Raw genomic sequence first — 20,180 nt, 5'->3', positions numbered from 1 at the left:
TACTCATTATATCAATATAAAAATGTATATTTTACAAAATCATAAATTGTGTCTACAAAATCTAGTATATACAATGTAATTTAAATTAAGACAATGCTTTAGTTTATCTATTCTATATAACGAGCTTTATTGAACACTTCTTTTTCATAATCAGTCACCTGTCTTAAAGTATTACTTGTCTTCTTTGATCAAATTTTGACATTATGGCATCAGTAAAATAATTTTATTTCTACCTTCAGTACATTTCTATACAGTTTTTATATACTTTTCTTGTTATGACCATCAGTTATCTACATACTTTATATTTGTAACATCATATCTAGGATATTTTAACGCATTGAAACATTATGATGTGATCTTGTAAACAAATCTGTGGACTCAGAAACGTATAAGAGAATTGTGATTGGCTAAGACGTTATTGTACACCAATCATTATCAACAAATGCTTGGTATAGTTTCAGATGTGCCTGTGTTGTAAACATTAGAAGAAATTGTAAGGAAGGGTGTACGAAGTACCCAAAAGTAAGTTGCGTACACAATATGACAGTTCAGTTGTTGCATTAAAGCACTTTCCAAGACTAAGCCAAGGATTGAATTAAAGATGAAGTACTTTATGTCGTTATTTCTCAAGTTGTCTGGAATTGAACTGAAGTCGTTTAGAGATCCATATTCACTGGACTGTAATCCATTTTTGCCAACTAGTAGCTTAAGTAAACGCTGAGACTCAAATCAAATGTTATACCAATAGTATGGAACACTGATGAATAGTTTATAGTATAATTAAAGGACAGGCTAAGCCTCTTGTAAAGTATCAATGTCACACAAGGTGACAAGGATATATTGGATCCTACTAGCTAGGTCAATATGAAAATGGAATTCCTGATATTTGAGCTGAAGTAGTTCTCATGGGATGGAAAAAGTCGCTATGAGTATAATGCAATTTGATTTATCCATCTAGCTGTCCTAGTTCTCGAGATATTGCATTTTGAATGGAATTAAATCGGGCCTATTTTGTCCGAGGAAATCGGGCCGAAACGTGCGGTCTGACTGATCGCCGATCAAACGTAAACAATGACGGTTTTTACTGACAGGCACAATTTTATATAAAAAATTAGCATATGGTTGCATTATTTGACCTATTTTCTATAAGATGTGTGACTTCCATGTAATTTGATCATATAATTACGTTTTTATCCTCTGCAAAATTACCCACCACAGCTACGAATACCGTAAAATTACATGAAAATCACACATTTTAAAGAAAATAATTTGAATAATTCAATTATATGCAAGGTATTACGCTAATAACCCAATAGTAACAAACTTAATAGTGTAGTTTGATCCATACCACCAGTGATCATAGATAGCGGGCAGGACGAATCGTAGCTGTGGTCCGTAATATTACGGAGGATGAAAACGTAACTTCTCTTCGATCAAATTACATGAAAATCACACATTTTAAAGGAAATATTTAAAATAATTCAACTATAAGTCTATTACACTAATAACATAATAGTAAGAAACTTAATAGAGTGAAGTTTGGTCCATATCACCAGTGATAGATAAGATGGCGGGATGGATGTTGATGTTGTTATCCGATAATCCGACCCGATAGAAAAAAAAACTAATTTTAACAACCAATTTCTCAGCTCTACCGTAACATACTGACTTTATTTTGGTATTAGAATAATCCACGATACTAGTAGTTTTGGTTAATTATGGTCAGTTGCCCGCACAATAAATTTGTTAGCTCATTTTTTACGTTGAAACATACACCAATTTTTGATATACTGCTGAATGCAGGCCGCCATGTTTATCTAATGTTTTTATTGACCGACATGTAACTGATGATGTGAATGTTTGAAATTTATTACGATCGTAGTAAATACACTCACGCAACATTTTTATTAATTAAATTTCCCGCGGTATGTAAATTTGGCCGTTTGAACGGCGTGCGCATAAAATGACGCGCTATTGTGCTCGTCATCGACGGTGGCGCCTCTGGTGGTGTGTGACCTACCTAATCCTACTGTGCCAGCAGCCAGTGGCAGTGGCACACCCAAAAGTGGATTAAGCAGTGAACACATTGACTGGCTCATTACTAGAGAAAACACTTCTATGCAGTGTACAGGGCCTGTACTCCATGAAGAACCAGATAAAAGTGAAATACTTAGGGGAACTACCTGAAGAAAATAATTATTTATTCTTAAGGGGACCGGCTGGTCAAGAATCGATGAAAATTGGGAAAAAAATGAAAAACTGGGAAAAAATGTCTACATCTGCGTATGGCAATTGACAGTCTGTATGTGGAGTATTTAATCAAAATTCGCCTTATTTTCACAGTTATGGCAAATAAACCCCCTCCTCCCCCCAACTCGACCCCATCTCGGCCCTATGATACGTATTGGTCACTACAATATATATATTATTGCAATAAATAACAATTTGTAATGATTGAGTGCTATTCCTAGTGACTTCTGGCAACTCTGTCTCTGTACCAGAGGTTATATATAGACCCCAGAATGGGTAGATGCCTCAGAAAGCGATAAACAGTAGACAAAAATTGAGTGATACGCTCCACAGCAAGCCACCATCAATCCTTTTGTCATTTGACAAGCTGTTATACTATTTTTGAGATGCCATGTCCTCGCAAGCAAACCAAACACCTTCAGGAAGCTAGGAAAAGGCAAGAATTACAAAGTAAGCAAGCTATGACTCCCTAATGTAATAACCTGCCTAAATTGCAGGTGGGGACCAGGAGCCAGAAGACAGAGGATTATATGACTGGACATCAACATATATGACTGAATATGAATAAATTTTATTCTAAATATCATCGACATTCAAGCCTAAAAAGCTAAATAAGGAAATGCCATGATATCCCTTATTTATATTAGTATGTAGGGGTTCAAAGTTAGTGAAAACTTTGATGGCTTGTATCTCAAAACCCAAGTTTTATACCTTCTAACTTCTACTCCTCCATAACTTCTTAATCAATTTCAATGAAAATTCACACATAATATGTCTAAATCTGCCTAATTGATGAAGTAGAATGTTTTTTATAGTATCTGAAAGGGTTAATTTTTGCCAAAATTTTTTTTCCCTATTTGAAGGGGGACGGGGTGGGAAAAGATATAAAAATTAAAATTCCACAAACTAATTACTTTAACTAAAATTTCTCTCTATTAGTTTGAAGGTCTGGATAAGGTCCTTCCACCATATTAATTTCATTCATGTAGAGCAATTATTATAGGAGGAGTAGTCATTTCAAAATTATAATTTTTTTTGAAAGGGAGATGGGGGGGCAAAACATGAAAGGGTTGCAGATTAGTTTTTTTGGGTTAGGAAAGATGTATATGGTGTCCTTAACTCCTGGCATAAATTTCTGTGCAATAACCCAATTAATAAAGATTTTCATCTTTTGATCAGCCGGTCCCCTTAAGGCTAACAGAATCCCACACTAGTGAAGAGATGATAGACAAAGAACTAAAGATTGAAAATTACACCCTGTACTGCACAGACAGAAGAGATAGAACTCATGGTGAGATGACGTGGCATCAAGTGCATGAATAATGTGTTCAAACTTGGATGGTACAAATGAACTGCTCATTGTTAAAGTGCCAAAAGTGAAAAGTAGTGACTGTTTACTGACCACCAAACAATGACTGAAGAATTCTCTAATATATCAGCAAAGATATTTGACAACCTAGAAGAGAGACAAAATTGTTATCTTGGAGACTTCAATCTACCAGTAATCAGTTGGCCCTCTAGGCATATCAGGAGGAACAAGCAGTGACTAAGCCCAAGCCAGTAAGCTAATCAAAGTCACTGATAATAACCATTTAGAACAGGTCATTGGGGAGCCAACACAAATGAACAATGTGTCAGACCTTATTTTTATCAATGACTGAACTAATAATTATAATGTGATCATCAGTAAAGCAATTATCTTGGACCATTATTTAATTGGAGTGAATACCAAGCTAGCAAAATCATACATACATACATATACCAAGGCTTTTTCCCCCTTACAAGGGGGGTAGCCAAAAAGAAAAAGGCATAAAATCACTCCCACCCATCCCCTCCCTGAATACACTCCACACCCCTCCACCCTCCCTCACATCTTAGCACCTCTTGAATGACGGGTCATCCCTGCACCTTGTCCACTGCCCTGGGTCAGAAGCAGTGTCGCAAGACACAGCACATCCACTGCAAGGCCGCTTCATTAAATCGGCGATCCCCCCTCTCCGTCCCCCCATTGCATAAAATGAGAGGACGGGGAGAAATCCCTTCGGGCTGCGTCAAATTTTGCTCACACATACTACCTCACCCCCCATCCCCCCGCCCATTCCACCTCATGCAATCACAACATCATCCATATACAACCATTCTCCATTCACCCCTGTCTTCTGTCCTCTCCCATCCTTCCTCAACAGACATTCCCCTCTTCCCCAAAGCCCCCTTCACCCCATCCATCCACCTCATCCTAGGACGCCCCCTCATTTTCACTCCCTCCACATCTGCCTTCCACACCTCCACATCTGCCTTCCACACTGTCTTTTACTAGCTTTTGCTAACTTTTGCTAGCAAAAGCTAGCAAAATCAATACAAAGAAAAGAAAAATTCCCCATTCATTTAGAAAAGAATCTGAAAAACTTAGATTTTTTCAATGAGAGAGCAAATTGGTTGTCACTTAATGAAAATCTAGAGAGGGATGGCTAGCCTTTGAGGAGTGATTGTGAGACTTGAAGAAATGTTAGTGTCTTTCATGAGCAAGTGCAAAAATTTGTGCATGAAATATAATCCTGGTAAAAGAGAATTAAACAGCAGAAATAAAAAACCTGGGGACTGAAAAATTCTAATGAGAGCTAAAACAAAACAACTAAGGAAACTGTAAAAAATACCAATATCAGATACTAATAGTGGAAGAGAGGACATTGAGACTAAAATGAAAGAAACAGAATCCAAGCTTAAAGAATCACATGAAAAAGAGAGGCAGCACAAAGAAGATAAAGCATTAGCCTCTTCACTATGAGTCAAACTCATGTGCAGCATTGGATGCCTAATGTATGATGCATCACACTGCTCACATTATAGAATATGAAGTCACTGCTATATTACTCATTCTCTTTCACTGTGAGTGATAATAAACATAGAAAACATGATCAAACCAGTTCACAGAATTCAGGGGTCACTCAACTACAACTACAGTGAGACCTCATTAATGGATGTTAATTAGCTGTGTTTTCAGTGTTTTGGAGTGGTTTTTGGGTGGCATAGTGATTGCACGCACTAAACAACAGCACCAAAAACACCGAAAACACAGGGAAAACACCACAAACACAGCTAATTAACGTCTGTTAATGAGAGGTCTCACTGTACAAAATTAATGTAATCAATAAGCCGACGCCAGTATCCTTGTATATCCATTTGCGCTTCATAATGGCTACATAGGCATCATTTTATTGAAGAGGTTAATGGCCATAAAGAACAACTCAAAGTCCTTTATGCATATGTCCTTAAGAAACTTAAATTTCACAAAAAATTTGGACCATTAAAAGATCTAAGCAGGGAACTAGTTGAGGACCCTAAAAAAATTGCAAACATGCTAGAAAAGCAGTATGAATGTGTACATTGAACAATTGGCAGAAAAAGGAATAATGAAACTGAATAATTCTTCCAAGTAGATGGTATAATTGGGGATACTATCTGTGATATTAGTTTCAGGCCCAGGTATATAGTGGAAGCCATAAATGAAATAAAAAGTAACTCATTAGGGGAGCCAGATGTAACTGGCTTCTGCTTCTTTTCTTTTGCTACCATAAGCTATCAACATGGAAAGTGCCCCACACTAATGCAATACAACCAGTAGTCCTATTTTTTTCTCCAAGAGAGATCTATGAGAAGACCTGAGGGCTGTTGTTAGTCAATGTAGGGCTGTGGTATTGCAGTCTTTTAACACCACGTATGGGGGAGAGGTGCTCTCTTGGATCAGTCATTTATGAATTGAAGCTGGAGAAACTAAGAGCTGTGGGTGAATGTCAGATCCTCACCAGGAGATTTGCTTTTGCTATCCCTACAAACCTCAGGTTACCCATGGAATTGTGGAACATAGTTTTAGTATAAATTTTTAAATTGTCCCTAGAAATAAACCTGTTTGAAAATGGTATGTTTATACAGATATAGCTATCAACATGCCATTGAATATAAAGTGTAGAGGCTGTGGTGGTAGCACAAATAAATTCATAGATCTGAAAGAGACCTGGGGCAATGGACTAAAGACATGTATGCTGTATGAATATATGACTGATTCTGAGAAGGAAGTTGTGGTTGCTATATGCAGTACTGGTTTCTTTTCATTCATACTTTTTATTTGTGTAATGATTGATGTTGGTTGACACTGTTAAAGTATTTAATATTTATTGATGTATTTTTCAGCAATGTTACCAGGCATTGGCCTGTTTGGCACAGGGGACATTGTCCGTGCTCTTGTGCCTTTCCTCCGTGCTAAAGGCTTCAGGGTTGAGGCTATCTGGGGGAGAACATTAGAAGCTGCAGAAAATGTGGCATCAGACCTCAGCATTCCTTTCTACACAAACAAGGTTTGAATCTTGTGAAAATATTTGTAATATTTTTTTTTCTTTATTGTGTTGAAATATTATTATGAAAAAATGAGATGGGAGTAGAGATGCAAGATGAAAAGAAAGTACAATTGACCCCTGATGTTTATGGGTTCCACTTATCTTTTTTTTATAGGGTTTGTATTTAGCTGTTTAGAGGTGACAAAACTGATTTGAGTGAATTCCAGTGGTTATTTCTTTGTATATGCATGTGTATAGTGAGTTTTGAAGTTATTCGTTGTCCCCAAAACCCATAGATGCCTAGGTCAGATGTACAAGCATATAGTATACATGAATAGAAATTTTGATGCCATACCTATTTGCTGCTCTGGAAATGGAAGTCTACTTTAGATTAGAGATAAATACAAAGAGAAGGTTGTATGAGAGTGATTGTGTCCTTGGCATTTCATGGAGCAGAGACTTGGAATTTGAAGGAGGCAGAAAGGGATAGTGTAAACATATTTGGGATGAAGTGTTTGAGAAGTATGGTAGATGTTATGGGAATGGATAGAGTAAGAAATGCAGAGTTATTCTTACTCTTACTCTGTTGGTTGTCAGGCCGGACGGCCCATCACTGTTTTCACTATGCCTCTCTAGATGGTTCTATCCTCTGCCAATTCTTTCCAGTCCTCTCTCGGTGCCACCCTCTCCACGTCCTTCTTTACTTCAGAGTTGATACAGAAAATTGGAATGGAGAGAGAGCTGTCAGATAGGATAGATCAAAGAGTGATGAGATGATTAAAGTATATGGAAAGAATGAATGAGGAAATACTAGCAAAGAGAGTGTAGATGGAGTGAACTTGAAAGGAAGACCAGAGATGAGCTGGATGGACATGATAAAGAGGGTATTGGATGAAAGGGGAATGTATATTGAGTAAGGAAAAGAGAGTGCAAAGGGTAGGAGTGAATGGAGAGTTGTTGTAAGTAGGTGAAGAAATGACATAGCCAAAAGGGATATTCTTGTCCATTCCATATTTTTTTCAAGTGGATGAGGGGGGGGGGCAGTTGCCATATAATGAAGTGGTTAGGACAAATCAACTCCGGATGTTGGGGCCTTTTTCTGAAAGCAGTTGTACTGCATTGCCTTTTACCCAGGCAGGGGACAAGGATGACCATTAATCCATGAGATGTTAAGATGGGAGGGGTGATGAAAAGGTTTTGGATGGGTGTAGGGTGGGTGTATGCTTTGAATCAACCATCCACTTATAAGGAAGAAAAGGCCTTCTTATATGTATATCATGCTTCTGTGTGGTCATGCATTTAGATACATTGATTTAGATGACTTTTTGTGATTAGGCTTTTAGTACAACAATCTGATTGGTTACTTTTGATATAAACATGAATATGTATTATATGTGCATACATATACCAAGGGCTTTTTCCACCTTACAAGGGAGGTAGCCAAAGTCAAAAGGCATAATTCCACTCCCATCTACTTCATTCCCACTCACTCTACTCCCATTCACCACCTCTCCCTCCCACCCTCTTTTCTTGGCTCCTCCTATATGTATAATATAGTTGTATTAATGGGTGTTGGCTCCTCCTATATGTATAATACAGTTGTATTAATGTGTGCTTTGTTTATTATACTCAGGTTGATGATGTGTTACTTCGGAAAGATGTTGATTTGGTGTTCATCATCTGCCAGCCAGATCTTCATGCACAGATAGCTGTTAAAGCTCTTGGCATTGGCAAACATGTCCTCTGTGATCGCCCAGCTGGCTTGTGTCAGGTGAGATTGTGAAATTTATTGGAAAAAATATTTTGATATGTAATGGATAGCACCCTGTCCCTTGTAAAGAAAAAAAAAAACTTTTTGGAATGTATATAACGTATGCTATTAATTTATATTTATTTTTTGTATTGTGGACATTATGTTATCATTTATTTTTATATTTTGTATTTATTTGTGAGAGGGAGAATTTATTTCTTTTATTTCTTTATTCATAGAGTGAGAAACGAGGAGGTGAGGAGGAGAGCTGGGATGGAAAAGGAGTTGGGTGATAGGGTTGCTGAAAGAGTATTGGAGTGGTTTGGATGCATGGAAAGAATGAGTGAAGAAAGAATGTGGAAGGCAGAGGTGGATGAAGTTGGGGGCAACCTAGGATGAGATGGATGGATGGGGTAAAAGGGGCATTGAGAAAGAGGAGGATGTCTGTTGAGGAAGGAAGGGAAAAGACAGAAGATAGGTGTGAGTGGAAAACGGTTATATATGGGTGATGCTGTGATGCATGGAAGGGAGTGGGTGGGGGGGTGAGGGTTAGGGAGTGGTTATATGTGAATGATATTTTGACACAGCCCAAAGGGATTTCTCCCCTTCTCTTTTTCTGCATGAGGGGATGGAGGGGGGGAGGGTCACTGATTAAATGAAGCGGCTTTGCTGTGGATGTGCTGTGTCTTGCTGTATTGGTTCTGACCTAGGGTAATGGGTGAGATGCAGGGATGACCTGTCATCCAGGAGGAACCAAGAAAAGAGGGAGGGAGGGATAGTGAATGAGAGTGGAGTGGGTGGGGATGAAATGGATAGGAGTGGAATTATGCCTTTTGATTTTGGCTACCTCCCTTGTAAGGGGGGAAAAGCCCTTGGTATATGTATGTATTTATTTGTGATCATTTGGTTGTTGGTTATTTCTGATGTATATTCTAACATTTTGATAGTATACAGAATGTACAATTAACTGTTGTTGACCTAGCCTCCTGATAGGGTGGAGTTTGTACATTTAGCTGAATCATTGAATCCAATTTTTTTTATTCTTAGTACATATGTATGCACATTGAATTTTTAACTTTGTTGATGCTGTAGCCATGGCTGACTACCCAACTTACGAACGAGATACATTCCAGAAGGATGTTCATATCTTGAATTGTTTGTAAATTGATATTTTGGTGGATATAGGCCCTTCAAGTACTTATTTATAGGCTTGCACTGCTGTAATATGTATGCACACATTACTACACATATTAAACATCTAATTAATAAATAAGAAATAAATAAATGATAATAGATAAAATAATATATAAAACAAAAATTCCAGTCATCCGTAGACCAATTCTTCCATTGAATGCCTTCAACCTTAAAAGTTTTCTCACCTCCACTTATGGTGATTATTTCCGCATCATTGTGTCCCTTACGTCGAGATGGCCTGACATTTGCCACTATCATCACTTGCTTTACACTTAGTACCAGTTAATAAGGGATGCATGGGATACAGAATTTTGAGGTGAAATCACTTCCAGGGTATGAAGAGAGCACATCACATCTGATTGCATTTGCAAGTACAGTAAACCCTCGATATAATGGATCTCAATATACTGGATATCGGATATAATGGACAAAAAATCTGACTGGACAAACCCTCGCTATAATGGATTTTCATCCATTATAGCAAGGGATCCTCAGTTATAACGGATCTTCTGATATAACGACAGACCCCTGTCTCCATATCGTCTGTTATATTGAGGGTTTACTGTAATTTCTGATCCTACAGATTTCTAATACTGGACAAAGTTTAGGATATAATGGATCTGCCCTGTATTTCCATTGGATATAATGGATCCCTGGTTATAACGGATCTTTGGATATAATGACAGACCTCTGTTCCCATATCATCCATTATATTGAGGGTTTACTGTAAAGAGGTGGTGCCTGGGGTGCAGTGCTGCACTGCCCAGGTAGCAGCATAAACACGAATTGGTTGGAGGCAGACGACTCATATTTTCAGATTTTGCATCCAAATATAAAATTGATTTGTGAATAATTTTGTTCATACCTCTGAATGTTCATAACTCAAATGTTCGTAAGTTGGGTGGTGTCTGAATGTAGATAGATAGATAGTTGATACTGTTAATAATATTTTGATTAATAATTTTTTTAGGATTATCAGTCTAATTGGGAATATATTCCAGGTTGAGGTGCTAAAGATGGTCCATGCCTCCCAGTACTACCCGTCACTCATATCTGTCATCTCACATGGCCTACGTTTCCTTCCTGCCTTTGTCAACATGAAAAAATACATCAAATCTGGTTATGTTGGGACTGTGAATGTGTGTGATGTTCGAGTACAGTGTGGTAGTATGATCGGCAATCAGTTTGATTGGATGTGTAGCCATTTAATGGGTGGCGGCATTCTTTCCATGTTAGGGAGTCACATCATTGACATTGTTTCATTTGTTACTGGTCAGAGGGCTGTGCGTGTGCATGGGATGATGCGAACTTTCACAAAGAGTACGAATAGTATTAATGGCATACGTTGGATAGACAGCGATGACTTTTGCAGTTTCCAGATGGTTTTAGATGGGAATGCTTGTGTAACCGTCACACTGAACAGCCATATACCTTCTACTTTTGTGCAAGAAGTTGTCATTTGTGGCAGTAAAGGGCGTTTATCTGTCCGAGGATCCACTCTCTATGGACAGACCAATGATGCTAAGAAAGAAGAGCTTCTTCATGAGGATTCTGAGGAAGTTGGAGGACATATCAACAATGGCAATGGTAATGGTCGCATCAACTCACTGTTACCTCAGCCATATTTGCATGGACTCTTCCGTATGGTAGGGGCTCTGAAGGAGGCCTTTGCTACTGGTGATGGGGAACATGGTTGGCTAAAGGAACCAGTCAGCAGTGCAGCAACATTCGAAGATGGTCAGTACGTGCAAGCCGTAATTGACACCATCAAGCTCTCCTCATCTAGCCGACAATGGGAGCAGGTAACAGTAATGAGTGATGAAAGTGAACTTAACCCATTAATGTGCTCCCTTAACCCCTCCAATGTAAATATGCGATCCCTGGATGCTCTTTCACAGGCTCCCACTAACAGACCTCTCCCGTCTCGCAAAGTTTTAAGTGCAGACTCGCACATATCTTGGGGCTTTACTAATAAACATTAGAAACAAAAGGGAGGTAGTTAGAGTTGGTTCTTAAAAAATTTGGCCCTTCCCTTTTCCCCTCTTGAGTGTTTCTTCAGATACGAATAAGGATTTTAATTCAGTTGAAGCCTTAAAACAATATGGCAACCTAGATAGTTGAAGGTCACCAGCGCCAATGTTGACGGTTAACACGTCTACATCCCATTATTAATAACAAAGCTTTTCTTTGATAAGCTCTTTTATAAGTATTCTATATATACCTTCTTCAGAACTTCATAATCCATGGTCAGGCTCCTTGGAATGAGCTCTGTTAGTTGTAGCTTGTTTCTTTGTACAATCAAAATATATTTATATTTTTCCAATGGTGCAAGTATGTAGTTGTAGAACTAAAGGTAATGTGTTGAACAGCTTTAGCCTAATTTGTAAAATTGCAGATTGGAGGAGTAGCTGTCTGTATCATTTCTCAGCTTTAAAATAGTCGTAAAGAAATAGTTGAAGTGTAATGGGATAGTTGATGTAAATAATAAGAGGAGTAAATGTACGGATTTGTTGTAATTGGCAATGGTGTGCTTTTTCTAACAATGGCATATATTTTATAGTTTCTCTAGAACAAGTTTATTAAAGATTTCATTGCTGTTCATTAGCTTTAAATGGTAGTTTGAAATGTAGAATTGTTTCTCAGTATTTGAGTATACCATAAAAGACATAAGATCATTCCATTCTTTGATACTTGATCAGAAATGATCTTTCAATTTCGTTATGTTGGCATATTTTTTCGTTTTGACACTAATGCTTTTTTTTTTTATCTTGTTGGTTTACAAAATACAAGAGCTTTATCCATTGGATGCAGGCTTTTCAATTCAAATGGTTGTCATTTCTTGTACTGCAATTTGTAAGTATTTCCTTATTTTCTTTACCTTCATAATCCTTGATATGCACTACTCTCATGGTCTCACCTACAGAACTTAAAAATGATATACTCTGGAAAAAGAAAAAAAAAGAGAGAGAAAAAAAAAGATGGGTATCTTGGGTATTGTGTAGAAACAGAACTTCACTCTACTTTTGTTGTAGACTGGGAAATGTTGCTGTAGTATTGTGTTGGAATATAACAGTTCAGTCACTTCCTGCTCCAAAGAAAATGATATTTCCTGCATGACCTGCTTGGCTATGCTTAACTGCATAAAACTTTATGCTGTTCACGTATAATATTGGATATAAGTTGTTAAAACATTTGTGGGTGCAGTTTATGAAGATTTGTTCTAAGAAAAGATCATGCATTTGGTGGGTCAGAAAATCACTAGTCCAAAAATTTATAGAAAGAAAATTATTTAGATTATACATACACATATACCAAAGGCCCTTTTTCCCTTATAAGGAGGGTAGCTAAGTTGGAAAACACAACCATTTCATACGTAAACCCACCTGATATCTCTGTCATCTTGCACCTCATGGATGAAGAGTCATCTCTGTTCCCTACTACTTTGCTTGTGTCGAAGGCATTGCAGCCTGACCAGTGGCAGAAGGGTGTGTGTGTGTGTGATAATTCTTTATCCATGGGGTGCTGAGATGAAAGGGATGATAAATGGGTAACCTTGTAAAATGCATTTAAAAGCCTCTAGGTTTTAGATTTTTATGAATGTCTTGCATTATCGCTGCCGTCATCTCATCTGTGGGGGTAGGTTGACAAAATTGGTCACTCAATATATTTCAACCAAATTTTACACTCATGCTCCCACCTTCCACCCTATCTCCCAATGTGTCTTCTGTTCTTTCCTTTCCCCATTTATACACAAAGGTTTCCAATACTTAGATTCCTGTACTCATTCATAATAGACAAATACTTGGAAGTGGTGTTCATGTAAGATGGATATTAGAGAGAATCGTCTCTTTGTTGCCTAATTTCAAAACCCATGGACACCCTTCCTTTCATCTGGAGGTGCAGCTCTTAACGCTTGGACTTCAGACTAAGCCCAAGACCTTGATCAACTTCAACTATATTTCCTCTAATTTTTCACATAAAAGATAGCAGACAACTGGCAAATGCATCCTGTTCCTATTACTATAAAATCGTGACAAACTGTCCTACACTGATGCAATACAGATAACAATCCAAAGGTTATTCACAGAGAAATCTATGTAAGAGACCAAGGATTGTTGCTAGCCACAATGGGATTATAGGTTTTGTCACTGAAATTGGAGGCAACAGTTATTATAATGGGGATCTTCTACAACTACTATAATTTCTGTTTTCAGTATGTTCATAGAAGATTAAAATATGGTTTGGCTAGTGATATTTGTGATCATGACCTTATCTTGTACTTCATAAATGAATCCCCACAAACAGTAACATAACTTTTTTGTTTCCTATATGGCCAGGCAGGTCATACTATGTAACTTTGAATGTAAAATGGATGTTTTTACTATTGTTGGTCATTATGCATGATATGGAACTACTTAATTGCTCCCAAATGGACACACATATTTATGGTAAAAATTGATAAATGTAGAAACTCGTGTTTCATTTTTTGCATAGTTTTGGTTTATACTTGTTCACGTCATACCAGAAAATGTAAACTTAACCAGTGCTATAGCTTTAGGAAGATTTCTGATAATGTTCAGTCCACTTTGTACAGTTTGGCAGTTCCATTTGTATTTTGTATTTTTCTAGGCAAACTGTGTTCAGGCATGTAAGGGGTATTAAATACTGATGTTCTGAACTTCTTGTAGCATTTGCAAGTTACAGAACTTCTAGATTTTTTTTTATATATTTGAATCTGAACACAGTGATTTAATTAGTAACTTCTGAACATGTTTTGCTTTATAATAGGATGTTGGACTAAGAGTGGTTTGCTAAGATTGGAAAGGGCTGTAGTAGCATTATTATGGTGATGGAGAGTTGTCTTTCAGTAAACGGGTTTCAGTTGAAAGTGACATCTGTGGTATTGGGTTTCAATCTGTAGCAATTGGTTGATACAAGAATCTGCTTTGCATTATAAGATATTCATGATGTCAAAGAATTGAACTAAAAGCATGGGGTACTCTTATCTTCAGAATTTTGATAGAAATAGATCAATTTTATTGGTCTTTCAATGAGCGCTAATTTGGTTATTATAATTGTAATGGATGTGACATGCGCCAACTCATTCTTTTTCAGCTGAAGAAGGCTTGTAATGGCTTTTAGGTGTACAACAGTACAGTGAAGATCAGACTTTTCATTGTGCTGAAGCTTTGTTCTTTTCAGCTTTTTTAACTTTCCTGGTTAACCAGTTCACGTTGATACCGTGGACTGAAAATTTTCATTAGTAATGCTTTTTTATTTGTCTTGTTCCATTCACTGTCATGGGATTGTGATAGTTCCTGACCCTCACTGTATCATTGAGATATATTTACAAGATAGCTTATGGTATGCAATATACAAAATACTAATATATGAAACTCCATATGCACACTTTGGGGTAAAAAGAATATAAATTTGGTTGTAAGTGAAGAAACAATACATATTGTGGAGACTAAACAAACTCATAGTGTAAATTCTCAGCATTTCATGCTAGCAGTGAATGGACTAAGGTAACAGTATTAGACAGAAATAAACTTATTTTGGCATTTAAAATATTGTGATAATTTGTGTAAGAAATCATACCTCCATCTCATATTTAATTTAAAAGAATATGTTTGCATTTCTTTAAAATCTAGATCTTAGAACTAGTAACATTGAACACATGTGATGCTTTAATATTTTAGGTTTTCATATTAGAAACTCTGCGCCCAAAATATATTTTACTGGTTCAAACAAATTCGCCTTTACCCCCCCTTTGAATATTTCAGGTAAAAGATAGTTGAAACTGGAGAGCATGGCCATAGAATGGGTAAAGAAACCTGATTTTACTTTCGCAGTTTTAATATTCTAAATGTCATATTTGCTTGTGTAAGGGGTTCAACAATACTTTAAAACTGCCCCATTATTCTGCCATGGGCACAGCTAACTCCGGACAAATACTATTCTTTCTTGAAAAAGAGAAGCGAAAAAAAAAGTAAAGGAATGATGAATATCCCTTAAGAATCATATTTTTTTTTCCAATATTCTTTTCTTTTGGTGTTCATTAATAGCATTATCTGTTTATTTTTCAGATTACAATTGAAAAGGTTTAAGTCGTGTAATAAGTCTTGTCTGCCTCAACATTGTTTATGGTTATCTAGTGAAAATTATTTATGGTTTGATATTTTTGTACAATATATTGGTAATGAATAAAGGATATGGCAATGTAATTAATTTACTTTGTATCATAATCCATTGATACTTAGGAACCAGTGATAAATACCCAGAGCTGGGCGTGTTCCATGGTGCATTCCTAGGTGCATCCCTTGGTGTCCTAACTATGTATGTGTCAGTCAGGACACCAAGGGATGCACCTAGGGACGCACTGAGGAACATGTCCAGCTCTGTAAATACCTACATGTAATGGTCCTGTAACATGGACAGCAAAGCTACCCATTTGCAAAACCTATCAACCCCCTCACCTCCATTGGAGATGCAGCCCTGAGGGGTTGACATTCAGTCCCTGCATTAGGCCCAAGGTCTCTTTCTTTTAACCTCAACTATATTTCCCACACATTTTCACTAATAAGAGAGCTGACAATTGGTAACTGTTCAATTCTCCCTTTAACTTTCAGCCAGCAACACAAAAACTGTCCTACACTGATGTAACATAGACAACAGTAAATTTTTTTCCAAGAGAGATCTGTTAGTACTAAGGAGCCTGCAGATTATTTCACCTTGTGAAGCTTGAGGCAACAATTAATTGACATTAATATGTCCTACTTGAATGGCTGTGTGTGGATGATACTGTGAGACAAGGAAAGGAGGGGGTGGGGGAATAGGGGTGGGATGCGTGTGGATGATATTTTGATGCAGCCTGAAGGGATTTTTCCTCATCTCTATTTTCCACATGAGTGGGGAGGGGCTTGTTGAAATAAAGCAGCCTTACTGTGGATGTGCTGTGTCTTGCTGCATAGCTTCTGACCCAGGGTAATATTCAGGAGACAGGGACGACCCTCCATCCACAAAGAACTAAAATGAGAAGGAAACGAGTTAAGTGGATTTTGCCTAGTTGTATTTTACGGGAAGGGAACTATGCTCGTGGTGACCTGTCTCTGCATCTTTCAGCATCTAGTTTGTTCTTAAATTCTCGTATGGTTTTTGCACATAATATTGTTTTGTCCAATTTGTTCTAGACGTGCACTACTATGTGTGGGAGTGGGTATGTGCCTTTTGACTTAGCTACCTCCCATATAAAGGGGAAGAATCCTCTGGTATATAGAAAGACTGGAAACATTTGATCAAAACCAAGTTTTAGTTGGGAGTTGTTTGTGACCATCTGGCAATTCTTAACTAGACTGATCATCATTGTAATGAAAAATTACACAGATCACATTTCCAGACTGTTAATGAACTTGAAAGGGGTTTTTCACTTCACAGAAAAAAAAAACCTATCCACCCTAGATTAGAATATGCAGAAGTGATGTCTGCCGAGTGAAGGAAACGGACAGGAGATCATAAAACAACATCCAAATAGGGCTTATCATCTCAAGTTTACATTACAGTCTCCCAAACAAGGTTTTTGGAAAGAGGGATGAACCTCAAATTCAAATGATAGATTCTCGATATACAACCATTTTTAGGAATATACGTATCTTTAACAGTTAAAGGTAAACAAAACGGAAAAGCACTTCAAGAACAAATATTTCAGTTCTGAAAAACTGATGCATTTAAAAGGTAAGGTTCAAAACTAGTAAAATAGGTTTTCAATTTCCACTTAATAGTGTTTAAATCACCACAACTCTTGGGCGTAGACCTCAGAACTACATCGAGAGTTAAAAATTTAAATTTAGGTATGTAGTACTTTAAGTTTTCTTTGAGATCGCCTCAAAAACTACAAAGAAAATTAAATTTATTCAGCCGTAACTTTAAAAAGTTAGTGTCCCCCACTTACCTAAACTGTTGCAATCCAGTAGAAAATAAATCCATTTGTATCCAAAACCCTCTGTTAATTGAAATGAGATTATGAACAGATATTAACACCCAACACCCAACTTTTATTTATATAAAAAGCAGCTCTTAAAGGTATCTCTTAGCTGTTACCATCAACATCTTTAAATATTTACAGGAAGCATAAATAAGGGAGGGGAGAGGGGTTTGCTTCACTTATAGACCGATGCCTCCATCCAACCACCCTTCTCATTCCAAACAGCTCCAGATAAAATTGGCCTACTTGCTTTGGAGGCGTCCCTTCGTCTGCTCTACCGAGGGTTGTCTCTTGTCGAAATTACCCTGTGGATGGGATCAACACCAAAAAACAAGCGGAGCTGTTGGCGCAGCAATTTGCGGACTGCTCCTTTTCAGCCCAACTCTCCCTACCTGTCAGGCAGGAAATGCAGATCCTCCAACAGGGTAGAGAGAATGTGGTCCCCACTACCATGGCCACGGCTGCCCCGACGGACTGCCCCTTTACACTCGAAGAACTTCGCGTGGCTCGCAAGACGAGGAAGGATGCTGCTCCGGGTAGTGACAGGATACCTTACTCCTCTCTGAGACAACTGGGGCCAGCTGGGGGAGCTGGCAGCACTGGCGACTCCCTGTGGAGTGGAAAAAGGCGGATGCCGTGGCGATTCCCAAGCCCAGGAACCCACACAACTACGGTCCCATATCCCTCACGTCCTGCATTGGCAAGGCCGCTGAGTGGATGGTCCTGAATCGCCTCTTGTGGTGGATGAAACCCTTCTATCACAATTATATATGTATGGTGCTATAAGAGCAGGGGCAGCAAATGACTGTGTGGCAACCCTTCTTAGATTGATCGGTAATCAATCTACCATTGTGGTGTTTCTGGATCTTAGAAAAAAAAAAAAAAATAGCAAGTGCTTCTGCCATTCTTGCATCCTTATTCTGCCAACAATGGGGTCCAAGGCAGACTCCTGACCTGGGACTCAGACTACTGCACGGACAGGGTAGCGAGAGCGCGCTTCCAGGGACATCTATCATCATACCACAGGATGGAAAAGGGCACAGCTCCGGATTGGAACCAAGACCTCTTTCTCTATCAACTTCAACTGTATTTCTTACACTTTTTCACACATGGAGAGCTGACAACCGGCGACTGATCACCTCTACCACTTTCAGCCGGTGGCATGGAAATATTTTCACAGCAACACAGGCAACAACCCAAAGCGTCTTCCCAGAGAGATCTGTGGTAGGGCCCGAGGACCACAGTGGGGATACGGGTTTTCGAATTTATGAAACTTAAGGCAATAGTTAGATATTCATTATTGTGTTGAATACAAACTCATAAAAACCGTTATATATATATATATATATATATATATGTATATATATATATATATATATGTATATATATATATGTATATATATATATATATATGTATATAATGTATATACATATATATATATATATATAATGTATATACATATATATATATATATATATGTATATGTATATAATGTATATATACATATATATATATATATATATATATATAATGTATATACATATATATATGTATATATATATATATAATATATATATAATGTATATACATATATATATATATATATATATATACGTATATATATATATATAAAATATGTATATATATATACATATAATGTATGAAATATATATAATATGTATATATATATACATATATATGCATATATATAACATATACATATATACATATATATATGCATATATATAACATATACATATAAGGACGCAAGAAGGATCCTCGCCGTTTCCGGGTCGGAGCAGTTGGACGATCTCTGATGTCCTCCTCGGTGCGGCGACGAATCGTTCGCTCCGCTTCGGGTCCTCCACGACTGGGGGACAAGTTTGACTGACTGAACAGGAAGCCGGCTGGCGGCGGCAAGGAACCAGGACGACATGATCCGCCAGCCGGCTGGGACCGCTCGAGAAGAATATCAAAACGGGAAAACATAAGGAGGTCGGCCGGCCCAAAAATCGAAAAGGAACGAGGCCGGCCGACCGGGAAGATAGTCTGATATAGCTGCTTGAAAAGGAGGCCGACCGGTTAAGAAAAAAAAGAGAAAAAAAAAGAAAAGAAAATGGAAAGAAAACCGGTCGGCTGGGAATGTCGAAAAGAAGCACTGAAGAGCTCGGGAGGACGGCTGGCCAAGGAAAAGTCAAGAATCGAGGCTGGCCGTCCTGGAAAGCTGGAAAGTTATATTGAATGGAAACCAAAGGAGGTCGGCTGGCAGAGAAAGTGATAAAGAACGATGCCAGCCGACCGGGAAAGAAGAAAAGGTATAGCTGATTGGAATGGAGGCCAGCCGACCGGCATGGAACGCGAAATGGATTGGAAGCCGGTCGGCTGGTCGGGAGGGCTCCCTCAGCTGAATAAAGTCTTTTGGTGTTTACCAGAAAGAAAATCCATAAGGAGGACAACGGAAGTATTTTTTTTTTTTTTTTTTTTTTTTTTTTAGTAAAGACTAGTTTTCAATCATAAAAGAATGTTGAAGGACTCTTATTCGTGGGGGTGTCACGAAAGAAGAATGAGAATTTCTTTGTAGATTCGAATATTCATCGATAGAATTGGTTGTCTTGGTTGTGTCGATCATTAGTATAAAATCATCACTTTTTCCCACTTCCACTCATTATC

The 20,180-nt window shown here is 37.8% G+C and overlaps 1 protein-coding gene across 9 annotated transcripts; it reads left to right on the top strand.

Moving 5' to 3' along the window:
• The first annotated feature begins 342 nt into the window (after positions 1–342).
• LOC143018544 (glucose-fructose oxidoreductase domain-containing protein 1) lies at positions 343–15,756 on the top strand. Of its 9 annotated transcripts, XM_076173989.1 has the most exons (7): positions 343–522; positions 6,439–6,602; positions 8,215–8,352; positions 10,527–11,327; positions 12,316–12,378; positions 15,312–15,352; positions 15,615–15,756. In XM_076173989.1, exons 2-6 carry the CDS (start codon positions 6,441–6,443, stop codon positions 15,324–15,326), a joined length of 1,179 nt encoding a protein of 392 aa, XP_076030104.1. In that variant the 5' UTR covers positions 343–522; positions 6,439–6,440; the 3' UTR covers positions 15,327–15,352; positions 15,615–15,756. The 9 variants fall into 9 exon arrangements, 6 of the variants coding, with proteins under 6 accessions (XP_076030104.1, XP_076030103.1, XP_076030102.1 ...); XM_076173988.1 differs by having other exon boundaries at positions 15,312–15,756; XR_012965756.1 differs by having other exon boundaries at positions 345–522; positions 10,527–12,378.
• The last annotated feature ends 4,424 nt before the right edge of the window (positions 15,757–20,180 follow it).

The sequence above is a fragment of the Oratosquilla oratoria genome, chromosome 35 (assembly GCF_046742065.1).
Source record: "Oratosquilla oratoria isolate Oo_2021 chromosome 35, ASM4674206v1, whole genome shotgun sequence".
In the NCBI taxonomy this organism is placed as follows: domain Eukaryota; kingdom Metazoa; phylum Arthropoda; class Malacostraca; order Stomatopoda; family Squillidae; genus Oratosquilla; species Oratosquilla oratoria.
This window is presented reverse-complemented; position numbering and strand designations above follow the sequence as displayed.